General features: G+C 44.6%; 1 protein-coding gene across 1 annotated transcript in view; it reads left to right on the top strand.

The window, feature by feature from the left end:
- Positions 1–4818: 4818 nt before the first annotated feature.
- Positions 4819–13765, top strand: part of LOC311116459 (pleckstrin homology domain-containing family M member 3-like) — a 64923-nt gene continuing 55976 nt past the window's right edge. Inside the window, exons 1-2 of the mRNA XM_084191541.1 lie at positions 4819–4848; positions 7303–8424. Coding sequence (XP_084047667.1) covers positions 7926–8424 — 499 coding nt within the window. The 5' untranslated portion in view covers positions 4819–4848; positions 7303–7925. The remainder of the gene's footprint in view (positions 4849–7302; positions 8425–13765) is intronic.

The following is a 13765-nucleotide window of genomic DNA, read 5'->3' as shown; positions in this document are numbered from 1 at the left end:
TTTTTCTGGATTTTGTTGTTGTTATTCTGTCTCTCACTGTTCAAATAAACCTACCATTAAAATTATAGACTGATCATGTCTTTGTCAGTGGTCAAACGTACAAAATCAGCAGGGGATCAAATACTTTTTTCCCTCACTGTAAATTGAGGCGCATTGGGGTAAGTGGGTGCTGATATCCTGTGACACTGGATGATGGTGCTGGTAGGTCAAAGTTTATTCATGGAATGGGGGTGTGGTATACTATATATCTTAAATATATGCCTACATTCAGATAAAGATCTCTCAGTTCGATATCACTTACCCTTCCATTTCTTTACCAGTTGTCTGGGATGTTGTTTCGATGTGCCAATTCGTAGGCAAGTTCTCTGCATTTAAGGTTACTAAGCCCATGAAACTGGTCAGAAGATTCTTGATATGTATAGCTAATGTTTTTTCTCAGTCCGTTTCAGTGTCATTCTCTATTTCTTTTTCATCCCTTGTTGCTGCGCAAATGGATTCTTCCCTTCACAGGGCATGATTATGTCTGCTCTGTAACAATACAAATTCACGATCTTGAGTTCATATGCATGACACGTTGCAAAAATACTATGCATATTATGCATAAAATGGACTAAATGTAGTCATTTGTATGGGGTATGGTGGCCATTGGCTCAACTTACCCCATGGCCATTGGCTCAACTTACTTATTACCCACACAGCTACAAGGATGCACTTTCATGCTAGGTTTAGGACCTCATACTGTAGCTTATAGAGACCCCAACTGATGTACAAAACAATCGCAAAACGATCTACTTTAGTTTAGATACAAGCATCATGAAACCTAGAACACAATACATTAATTATACTTTTTTGGACCTAACTTGCTTACTGCTTTTCCCATGTGGTTTTGTCCTTCACAGACTCCATGAATTAATGATGACCTCTTCCAAAATATTTGGTCACATGATTCATTTTCTGTATGGTTTCCTAGAAGCCCTTTGACTCAGCTCACCCCACTCTCCCCTAGTTGTATCTCTATGGAGACTACATCCAGCCAGGAAGCTGTCTCTTCAGGGTGCTTATACACTATATATACAAAAGCACGTGGACAGCCCTTAAAAGTAGTGGATTTGGCTATTTCAGCCACACCCGCAATCTCCATAGACAAACATCAGCAGTAGAATGGCCTTACTGAAGAGCTCAGTGACTTTCAACGTGGCACCGTCATAGGATGCCACCTTTTCAACAAGTCAGTTCGTCATTTCTGCCCTGCTAGAGCTGCCCCGGTCAACTGTAAGGGCTGTTATTGTGAAGTGGAAATGTCTAGGCCACACAAGCTCACAGAAAGGGACTGCCGAGTGCTGAAGCGCATAGCGTGTAAAAATCTTCTGTCCTCAGTTGCAACACTCACTACCGAGTTCCAAACCACCTCTGGAAGCAACGTCAGCACAATAACTGTTAGTCGGGAGCTTCATAAAATGGGTTTCCATGGCTGAGCTGACGCACACAAGCCTAAGATCACCATGCGCAATGCCAAGCGTCGGCTGGAGTTGTGTAAAGCTCCCCACCATTGGGCTGATGTCAGGAGAACACTACCTGCCCCAATGCATAGTGCCAACTGTAAAGTTTGTTGGAGGAGGAATAATGGTTCGGGCTAGGCCCCTTAGTTCCAGTGAATGGAAATCTTAACGCTACAGGATACAATGAAATTCTAAACGATTCTGTGCTTCCAACTTTGTGGCAACAGTTTGGGGAAGGCCTTATCCTGTATCAGCATGACAATGCACAAAGCAAGGTCCATACAGAAATGGTTTATCGAGATCAGTGTGGAAGAACTTGACTGGCCTGTATAGAGCCCTGACCTCATGCCCATCGAACACGTTTGGGATGAATTGGAACGCCGACTGCGAGCCAGGCCTAATCAACCAACATCAGTTCCTGACCTCACTAATGCTCTTGTGACTAAATGGAAGCAAGTCCCAGCAGCAATGTTCCAACATCTAGTGGAAAGCCTTCCCATAAGAGTGGAGGCTGTTATAGCAGCAAAGGGGGGACCAACTCCATATTAATTACATTTTAGTCATTTAGCAGACGCTCTTATCAAGAGCGACTTACAGTTAGTGAGTGCATACATTTTCATACTGGCCCCCCGTGGGAAACGAACCCACAACCCTGGAGTTGCAAGTGCCATGCTCTACCAACTGAGCTACAGGGGACACAACAGGGGACACAACAAAATGCCCATGATTTTGGTATGAGATGTTCGACGAGCAGGTGTCCACATACTTTTGGTCAGGTACTGCATGTTGACACTGTTGTTTTAGTCCTTGCTTTGAACACATTCAGGATCTCTCGTTTTGTGGTCCTAAATGTTTATTGCTACACATTGGGCTGCCTTTCAATGCAGTCTTTGTCAATCCTCACTCTCATATCCTATATAAATGATATTTAAGTAATAAGGCCCGAGGGGGTGTGGTATATGGCCAACTCCGCGTTGCGTCGTGCGTAAGAACAGCCTTTAGCTGTGGTATATTGGCCATATACCACACCCCCTCGTGCCTTATTGCTTAATTATAACATACTATGCCCTTTACAGGCCCTATGGTACAGCATGTATAATGGCAACATAATGGCACATGATTGTTCTGTTTTACCTTTTTACCTAGGATTGAAATGTACTGGATGTCTAAGGGACTTAGCATTGCATATCAAACAGACATTCTGGCAAAAAATGCTGTTCCAGCATAAAGAAAACAGATCATAATACACAGACAAATTGCACCTATTTCTCCTGAAATCACTTCCTTTCCAAAGAGTTATAAGATAAGAGCTGTGTTTTTCTTTGTGTCTGTCTGTCTGTGTTTTAACTTAGTTTCTGTTCTGATATGAGAACACCTTGCTCCGGTAGATAGGACATAAGAGGCCTCCTCGCTGCCGTTTCCATGGGGACCCAACAGCCACTCTACTCTTCAAAAGCGGGCGAGCAGAGCAGAGGTAGCGGGCCCTTTGTGTTGGAGAGGGAGAGAGCAGAACAACACCGGCCAGATGAAAGCACTGCCATCCTTAAACCCAATCATAATTTAGTCATCAGTACAGGAGGGTATAATCAAAATACAGGGGGAGATAGATGGGAGAGATAGACAGAGAAATAGAGGGAGGGAGACTGGAGTGTGTAGGTCAAGGAACGAGGCAGGGAGAGAGTGCTGTTAGATGTAAAAATTAGAAGGGGATATGGATAGAAATGGTCTTGTTCTTGAAGTTGACTCTACCTTATTTGCAATGTCAATCTCGTATCCACTTAGATTGAAAGGTTTGTTGTGTCTTTCTGGAAGAAGATGACAAATAATATGACAATGTCACTGACCAGGACATTGTACTCCACAAATATAATCAATATGGGACAAATTTGCATTTCTACTTTACTTGGCGAATTAACATTATTCATTTCGAGTATCCGAAGGAAGCAACCAATACCATTCAATATTAGTAGTTCGTGCTACATGTTATACAGTTGTGTTAAATGCCATGGTGTCCTTGAGGTTATCATACTATATTGCTCTATTTATTTGTATATCCCATTTGAAAATGCATTTATCCATTATAGTATTGAGCTATAAAACGTATCCAACTATAAGTCCCTCTCTGCTTCCTCCTGCATCTCTACCAAAGGCAGCTAGGCTCAATCGCTGACTGCCATAATTGTCTCTCCTCTCAGAACAAAATAAAAGAGAGGAGAGTTTGCTGGGACAAATAGCATTTAGCAAGAGTTCACATGCAGCTCTCTGTAGGTCATGCACAATATGGCGTCTGCAAGTTTACAGCTGCGGCTCATAGAGCCATTATCCCACAACAATGCTCCGGAGAGGAACATATTTGAGCACATTAGCCCGGGCAGGGCCCCCTCCTCCTTCATTAGAGAATGATTTTTTAAACGAGCCTAGACAATAAGCACATAGAAAGGGTACAGGGGGGCTCTGAGGGACTGAGGGAGGGGAGGTCGCAGATTTAGCCGAGAGAGCCCACGATAATTATTGTGTTTCTCTCGCTGGCTTGAAAGAGACTAGTGTTTCTATTTCTGTAGGGCCAGCACAATGGACGTTGGGTAGCTTCAAGCATCGCTAGCTTTGCCCCATTAGGAAAAAATATGCTCCGTTCTCTCCCTTCTCATCCCCCTTTCCTCCACCCCTCCACTCAGATTCGTCATTAGAGAAATGTCTTTATGACCTTTGTAGGAGGATTTTCAGTTTGATATGTGGCCCCCCCGCTGCTGTCATCTGCCTTAGTCACAAAATTAGTATTATATTGGTTTTGCAGCAACTGTAGGTTAATTTGTGTGATTTTGGGGGAATGGGTATGAAACAGGGTTGGAGTCATTTAAAAGGACATTAAATGTTCAGTTATAAAAAAGCTATGTTATTTTCATGTAAAACACACAGGGAGAATGAGACATAGGGATGCAGAATAAATTAGGCACAGATGCAGTAACTGAAAGGTTTGGCAACTCACCAAAAGTTTCTCAATTATTATTACAGACACTTGTGGAATAATTATTATGTTGTTTCCATTCATGTTGAGATTATAATTGCACCAGAATTATCATGTTAGTATTACCATACTATTGTATTATTACTTATAGAATAAATTATTCTTCCCATGCCATTGCAGAATTGACAACTCTCTACAGTAATTTCTCTGAACTGATCTGTGGAAAATGAATGGTTGAGAATCAGGACACCCCTTCTCCAGAATGCATGGCCAACTCACACAAGTTGCAAGAGACGGAACATTTAATGAAGGAACTATCAGGTCTATCCGGTGAACGTTTTTCTCTGACGGACCAGAAAATGACATATTTGTAAACAGAATCAGGTGAGTCACGACTTGTTAATTATTATTTCGAGACCGCGTCTGTGGGTATTTAGCTGGTGTTTTTGTTCGAACAACGATATGAACAAATATTGATAAATATTTGCGTGAGTAGCTAGATGGTTTTAACCCTAGAATCGAAATTACATTGTTCAAGGATGGAGGCTAGCTGACGTTGTTAGCTAACGTTAGCTTGCTAGCTAGATGATGGACATTCACACCTGCTAGCTAACGGAGCCGTTTATCTCGCTAGTTTGGTAGGCAAGCTCTACTAAGTGTTGTTTCTGTGCTAGTTTGGGACAAGCTAACTAGCTAGCTAACTATGTCAGTGAACCACTCAACCAGGATGTAGCTGGTCTGGATGTCTATGTAAAACAGGAACTAACTAGCTAGGATAGCTGCATTGATTGCATTGTTGCATGCTGCACTGTTGTCAGAAGTTGTAAGGAAGGCACCTGTCTTGACAGCGCTGTCCCCTTGTATTGATCAATGAATTGCTAACTACACCAGAGCCAGTCCTTCAGTTAGTTACCTCATTCATGTCAAATGAATAGATAAAATACAGATGTGTAGACTACATGCTGATGCACGCACACACACACACACATACACACACACCGGTCCTAGCTACTGCAATGAGGGAAGATTTGATGCCTGATGTGTGAGAGGGATATAAATAGACAGTCAGTGAGGAGGGACAGTGTGCTTCTGTGTCACACCAGCTAGTCTGCTGGGGAAGTTGAGGACACACTGTCGTGACTCTGCTGCTGCTGGTGCTGCTTGCCTCAAACAGTCATGCACTAGGTCACTCATGTCAAATGTCACCAGGATATGATTTGTGGTTCCTTTTTTACATGTGCTCTTGGGGATGGTTGAATATGTTTTTCTAGTTTTGGGCCGGGCGTTCTCTTTAGTGCAGGATGATTGTCTGTGGGATGATAATTTGCTATGAACATAGCGATGATGACATAATGTTTCATTGGAGGATGCAGTGAACTCATTGCTGTAGAGAGATTGATGAGTCAGATACCTGTAGCTACTGTAGCTGAAGTTGTACCTGGAGTTGCAGTCACACCCTGCCCAGGGCTCCCCCAGGGGCTTGTTGTCACAGTGACGACATTCCGAAGCACAGCCTCATCTGGCCTGGCTGCCCTCCTTGATCAATCCTCCTTGATCCATCCACCTCACCCTCCCTCCACCCCATCCCCTCTCCTGGGCGATATGGCCTAAAAATGATATCTTTTTTTTTTCAGACTTATGGGCGATTCACGATATATACACTACATGACCAAAAGTCCATATGTCTGATTCTCTTGGACCAAACCTCAAATGCAAATAGCGAATTGAAACTGCTTGTCAGAGAGGAAGAAGTGATCTCTCATCTTTGTTGTTGTGAGTGGCAGGAGGCAGGGCTTGGTGTGTGTGTTTGTAACTGGGAAGGTGCACAGCACAGAAGGCGAGACCAAAAAGACAACATGAAAACAAGCAGACATAAACGCATTTATTTTTTATAAAACTCGATTGTTGTGATACAGGCATTTGGAATATCATGCTAAAACAATCAAATTAATTTGATATATTGCCCAGCCCTAACCTCACCCTCTCTCCACCCCGTAACTTCACCCCCTCTCCTCATCCCCTCTCCTTTTCACCTCACCTCCTCTCCTCACCCCCTCTCCTTCTCACCTCACCCCCTCACCTCCTCACCCTCTCACCTCACCCCATCTCCTCACCTCACCCCCTCCCTCCCTCCAACTCACCCCTCTCCTCTCCGTCCCTCCGTCCCTCCAACTTACCTCAGCCCCTCTCCTCTCCTCACTCCCTCTCCTTACATCACCCACCCCCCCTTTCCCAGTGAAGTGCTGACTGTATGCCATCCAGGGACTGGCTAGTGGCGATGTCCTCTAAATAATTCATGTCTGGAAGAAAGTGAAAGAACCAGAGCTGGGAGGGAGCAAGGGGATGGAAGGAAAATTGATGGGCCTGTCAGTGACAGAGGGAGAGAGGTAGCGAGGGATGAGGAGTCAGACGCTGCTTCGCGGAGGAAGAGAACAATTAGAACAAACCCTGACAGTGAGAGGCTAAACTGTCTGGAGTGTGAACCCCGCCCAAACCAGGTTGGTCCATGCCTGAGGCACAGGTTAGCTGTCTGTGTGTTAGACTAGGCTATTCCATTTACTCCCTCTACCTGGGTTGATCCGAACAGTCGAGGGAGCATCCGATGGTTGAGGGCAACAGATTGATTGTAGGTAATTGTCTTTGATTTACAATAGGTTTATGAGCCAAGATTGTTGGCAGTGTTTGTAAACTGTTGTTATCTGTCAACTGGATAATGCGTATGTTGTTTGATGAGATCAGGAAATGTTAAGCTTGCTAAGCCTTGTTCATTGCTTAACATATCTGATAATCAACTGACATGCTTCCTTTTTTTGTTCCCTTTTCTTTCCCATGACACAGTGAAGCCTCAAATTGTCCCCTTTTGATGACATCATCATCCAACGTGGAGGAGGAACATTGTTCTTTGTTACACACATCCTCATGTGGATTCATGTGAGAGCTATTTTTCTCTCTCTCACTCACTCACTCACTCACTCACTCACTCACTCACTCACTCACTCACTCACTCACTCACTCACTCACTCACTCACTCACTCACTCTCTCACACACACACACACACACACACACACACACACACACACACACACACACACACACACACACAGAGAGAGAGAGAGCCATTGGCCTGTGTAAGAAAAGCAGTGCCACCCCAAAACTGTGCCATGAGAATTTCTGGCAAAGGCCAGAGCTAGCATAAACTCAATAGGAGTGTCCGCCTCTAGCTAGTTGATTAACAGAGCTGTGTTAAAGAGGAATTGTTTTCCTGGAAGGAGCCCAGCCCTCGAGGAACACCATCCACTTAGGCGGCCTCCCTCTGGGGCTCAGACTGCAGATGCTTCAGCTGCGAGGTCCAGAGCCGCTTGGATCCTCCCCTGCCCAGAGAACCACCCAGCCCCATAGAGAACCACCACCACCCCGCCTGCCCTAACAGCCTCCACGCGGGGCCCAGCCAAGGAGCACCATGGAGGGGCTGGAGGTGGAGGATATTAGCCCTGCCCTGGAGGCCACTGAGGACTTCCTACACTGCCTGGATGGAGGTGGAGTCCAGGGAGGGGAGGGGGTATGGCAGCCCAGGCAGCACCACCCCAAGCTGCAGGAGATGTCTGTAGCCCTGTGGAAGCTGAGCTCTAGCGGGGTGTGGGGCCTGCTGGCCGGGGAACAGGGGACTGAGGTGTCCCCGCGTAACGTGGCCTGGGCTGACCAACCCTCGGCCTTCAGCGTGCTGGGTCTGAGGCAGGGGAAAAGGAGCCGTGCTCGTTCCACTAACGACCTGGCTGCCCACACCAAGGACACCAACAACACCTCCTCTAACTCCTCCAACGCCGCCTTTAAGAAAGGCCATAACCGCTCGCGGTCTGATGTTAACTACCGGCCGTCCTACATGGACAACGCTAACGGCCTGCCTGCTGTGGACAAGAACACACTGAAGAACATGGCTCTCAACGACCAGAGAGAAGAAGGTAAGGCAGGAAGGAAGAGTGTGTCCTTCTTTGGTTAGCTGATAAGGACATACTGCCTATTTATTATTGGTTGATACTCAAATCAATATCAGTGTCTATGAGCTTCAAACAAATCTTTAAAATGTTTGCTAAATAGGCTATCATGACATGTACTTAGTAGAGCTAGGACGATAAACCGAAAATTATTGACACTGACCATACCAATTAAATTATGGACGCCGACCATACCGATCAAATTATGGACGCTGACCATACCGATCAAATTATGGACGCCGACCATACCGATCAAATTATGGACGCCGACCATACCGATCAAATTATCGTAGGGATTTTGCTGATATTGTTCGTTATGGAAAGTTTGAAATGAAATAAGTTTACTAATATGGGTGATCGTTAATGGGACAATTGATGGCTATAACCATCAAACTAGCAGTAGTAGTTTAAAGGATAATAAAAAATAAAACTGTGGTGCACATGCTTGTTATAAACGTATCTTTCTATTTATCATTATCACATTAATTCAAGCAATATATTGCCCAGTTTAAGTACTTAGAGGAAATGTGTCTTGATAGCCTATGTCAGAGAATAGATTCAGTTTAGGACTAGCTTCCACTTCCACGTTATGAAGATGATTTCAGCATCCTACAGAAAACAATTGGGCCTAAGCTGTACTGCAGCAGCCAGCATAGGATTCTTCTGGAACTGAGCTTCCACAGCAGTGGCCTGTCAGGATGTGGTGAATAATACCAACCTCCCTGACCCATTGTTTAGTCTGCTTGTTTTTGTTTGTTTAGGGATGTGAGTGTGAAGATCTTCACCAAAGACCATAATAGGATGTAATAGGATGCATTCTGTCACCAAACAGACCCAAATGAGGAGAAAGAGAGAGGCCCAATTATCCCTCAAATTAGGAAGGATTAGCATAGGACTGAAAAGGCCTTAGTTGGCTCTAGGCAGGGAGGAGGGATGGACGGATGGATAGTTAGGCTTCACAAGAGGATGGTAAAAGCTGAGGGCTGCATTCAACAGCACTTAGCATCAGAAGATATACTGCTGTTTGCCAGTCATTATAGTTGGCAATGCTTTTATACACTCTAGCCTAATTGTATCCTCTCATGCCCTGTAACATATTTCCATGACATTTGATGACGTGTGTACTGTGTAGGTAGGCCTAGGCTAGGGCCTATCTCTTCTTAGGAAAAAACTCAGCATATCCGTTTAATTGCTAAGAGAGAAAACCATGACATCCCCTAACTCTCCACTACCTTGAATAACATGGGGGTCCTCTGCAGTTAATGTTTTCACATCGGATGCAATAGGGGAAGGAGGCTTTGGAGCCGCTGGCATGCAAGAATGCGCTCACCCTGTACCACCGCCACCGGTAACGGTTCCCTATAACGAGCCCAGCCCACGCACTGCTGCTGTGTCCTGGTGGGGTGACATTTACTGATTTCCTCAGCAGCAGCAACACACACACACACACACTAATGCTGATGGATCTGTTGATTTCAGCATGCGCCAGCGCGAGAGAGTGGGCGTCACTGAGCCATCTACCTTCAGCTGTCAGTGTTATAGTGCTGTAGGGGTTTTACTTAATTTACCACTCTACTCGTTAATTTTTTTATTGTCGTCTTAAGACATTCGACCAGACATGTACCTCAGGGATTTGAATGTATAGCCTAGCTTTATTACCTGTTAATTGGTCTTTCCATTGGTTCATTCATCTAATGAATCTCTGTTCTTTTGGCTTTTGATTTAATTAGGGACACCACAGAATTAAGTAGAACACTTAATATATGTATCTCTATGTTAGGAATGTTGTCTTTACTGGGAAAAAAATAGTTATTCCTGTCCTCTTTGGGTCTGTCTGTCATGGTGTCCAGGAATCACCAACTACTACTTCTTTAAAGGCCAAAGTTATAAAATGGCAGTTGTTGTTATGATTGGCTGTCCCAGTCCTTGTTCTGTCTGGGTGTGGCAGTCAGTCATTACAGTAAGAGTGACTGCTCTAGCAATTCTATCTGCCCTTTATGTCTTTGGCAGGTTTAGCTAAGTGAGCTAACCTAACCAGTACTCCCTATTCCCGGTACAAACCTCCCCCCAAATTACACCCTGGCCCCTGCTACAGTGTTTATCATCACGTCCCCGTGTAAGCCTTAAGGTAGCTGCTTCCCAGCCGAAACAGTTCGGAAGAGTTCGTGCATATGTTATAATGACACTGTGTGACGTTTTTGTTCGTTTTGGACTTCAGTGAGGGTTGTTCGGGCACACAACGTTTTCTAGAGGCAAGCTGAATTTCGGAGCTGAACTCTACTCCCCTTCGTTGGTGATTGGTCAACAGTAGGGATTCGTCAATAAAGTCTTTGTTGTCATTCAACAAGAGACGACTCGTTTTCATGCACATTTTTTCATTGAAAAATACTACACCAAACATCTTACTTAGATGTAGAATTACGTGACAAAATCTCCTCTGCAAAAATGTCAAAATTAATGACAGATTCCTTGAGTAATTTTAGATTAATTCTGACTATTTTGATGAAGCGTATACTGGCTACGGCATCTCAAAATAGACAAACGGTACTATTAGCAATTTTATTTTCTCATTTTTCAAGCGAACATATTTTAAGGGAGTATGCGAGCACACTCGTTCGGTTCAGCTAGCCGAGTTCAGCTAGGCGCCAGCTGAACTGAAGTGGGATATCCTAGTTCAGCGTTTTGACAGCAGGGTTGAGGCAATTGGGCCCGAGGCTGTGTGGCGTAACATTAGCTTGTTTAGGTCTCACAGCGTTAACTCCGTTCCATCTCATATTGCTCAAATAGACAGCAAACCTGGTTTCAAAAAACAGATAAAGCAACACCTCACGGCACAACTCCTCTCCCCTATTTGACCTAGATAGTTTGTGTGTATGTATTCATATGTAGGCTACGTGTGCCTTTAAAAATGTTTTATGTAGTTCTGTCCTTGAGCTGTTCTTGTCTATTAATGTTCTGTATTATGTCATGTTTTGTGTGGACCTCAGGAAGAGTAGCTTTTGCAACAGCTAATGGGAATCCTAATAAAATACCAAAACACACGGCTCTAACTGCCATTTCCTGCAATCTAGAGCAAAAAATTGCCTTATATGAAAGCAAAGAAAGAAAAGGAAAATAAATGATTTGGGGAGAACCCTGGGACACACCACCACCGTTCTTTACCTCAGTTATTTAAAAAGCAGGAAGGAATGGGAACTAGAGGGGGGTAAAGGGACCATTGTCCATTTTAACCACATTTAGCCTAGTTTTTATGAGCATTTTCTAAAATTATTAGGCTAGTTCATTTAGTGAAGCTATTAAGCTATCAATAGGGGACAAAGCACAGCTACAAGGCACCATTGTAAGTTGAGTATAATATGAAGTGACGGCTCAGACACCAACAATGAGTTCATAAGATGTCCTCTCCTCACCTGCCTCTGGGCCAGACCATTCACGTCACGTTAATGTTAAGTCCCTGTGACGTTTCAGCAACGCTATCGCATCAGGTGGCCAGGACAGGCCAGGACAGCCAGTTAAATTCAGTGGAGTTGTAGGACTTTGTAGGGCTAGACCGCTGCTGGTTGACCAAGCCCAGCAAAGCAGAGCAAAGCGCAGACTGCTAATTGAGTCATGTCCGTGTGCCTTGCTTCCTCTGTAGCGTGAAATGAACAGTGACCTGCTCCACACCCACATGCTCACAGGAGCCTTTGAAGCCCAGGGGGACAGGCGAGCCCCCTAGCACCCCCCACCCTCGTCTGAGTGGCTCCCGAAAGCCAAAGCACAGCGGTCTGGTTGTCTGCCCCGGGCTTTGCTCTTGGCATCTGCTCCTCTCACAGTAACAGTGGTTAGTAACAGTAGTAACAGTGGTTAGTAACAGTGGTTAGTAACAGTGGTTAGTAACAGTGGTTAGTAACAGTGGTTAGTAACAGTAGTAACAGTGGTTAGTAACAGTGGTTAGTAACAGTGGTTAGTAACAGTGGTTAGTAACAGTGGTTAGTAACAGTGGTTAGTAACAGGAGTAACAGTGGTTAGTAACAGGAGTAACAGTGGTTAGTAACAGTAGTAACAGTGGTTAGTAACAGTAGTAACAGTGGTTAGTAACAGTGGTTAGTAACAGTAGTAACAGTGGTTAGTAACAGTAGTAACAGTGGTTAGTAACAGTAGTAACAATAAAGGCCGCTACACACTTCATGCAAACAGAGCGACGGAGCGTCGTATACGGTCCATTCCAAAATTTTAGCCACACAAAAGTACGTAGAACTACGTGCGAAAACGACATTCAGACGCTGCGTTTGCGTAGTTTACGTGAAGTGTGTAGCGGCCTTAACAGTAAAGGCTAGTACAGGGATGCACTGAAATGAACTGTAGTTGTCCTACTTTTTTTTTTCTTAATCCCTGCCAATTGATTATCAGTTATCATTGATTGGTCAAGGACTACACACACCTGTTAATAATAATAATATGCCATTTAGCAGACGCTTTTATCCAAAGCGACTTACAGTCATGTGTGCATACATTTTTACGTATGGTTATGTCCCGGGGATCTAATCTACCAATTGAGCTACAGAGTGTAACTAGGTTTCTGATAAGGATAAGGACGAAAACAAGTATACGTAACCCTAACCCAAGAGTTGTGTTCCCCTGATATGATATTCTAGGCCTAGAGTTGTGTTACCCTGATATGATATTCTAGGGCTAGAGTTGCGTTCCCCCTGATATGATAGTTTAGGCCTAGAGTTGTTCCCCTGATATGATATTCTAGGCCTTGAGTTGTTCCCCTGATATGATATTCTAGGCCTATAGTGAGCTGGAGAGTTACAGATAAGGAAAACGTCTCCTATGTGTCTCATGGGGCGGGTATTTCCAGTTCAGCGTCATCATGCCGTTTGGCTTTAGCAATGCTCCGGGGACGCTGGTAGGTAGATGGAATCTCACCCCAGTCCGTCTGCACCCTACGTGCAGCAAACAGCACAAGTCAAAACCCATATCCACTGAGCAGGAAGCTGAGAGATGATATTCAAAAAGGAGGAATGTAAAAGAAAAGAGATAAAGAAAGGAGTGTGTGAAAGAAACGGATGGAGGGAGGGAGGAAGGGCAGAGAGAGGGTGTTTATGACCTCCGAGGAAGCACTTTTACAGCTAGCCCTGCTGACCTGGACATTCAGACCTGGACATTCAGACCTGGACATGATCTGGTAAAGAGCATGTCAAAAGTGCTATCAGTCCTGAGTGGTGCAACGGTCTATGGCACTGCATCGCAGTGCTTGAGGCGTCACTACAGACCCGGGTTCGATCCCAGGCTGTGTCACAACCGGCACAGACCGGGAGTC

Source organism: Coregonus lavaretus (genome assembly GCF_964263955.1).
Source record: "Coregonus lavaretus genome assembly, contig: HAP1_SCAFFOLD_1246, whole genome shotgun sequence".
Taxonomy (NCBI): domain Eukaryota; kingdom Metazoa; phylum Chordata; class Actinopteri; order Salmoniformes; family Salmonidae; genus Coregonus; species Coregonus lavaretus.
The sequence above is the reverse complement of the archived record's forward strand: the minus strand, read 5'-3'. Positions and strand labels throughout refer to the sequence as shown.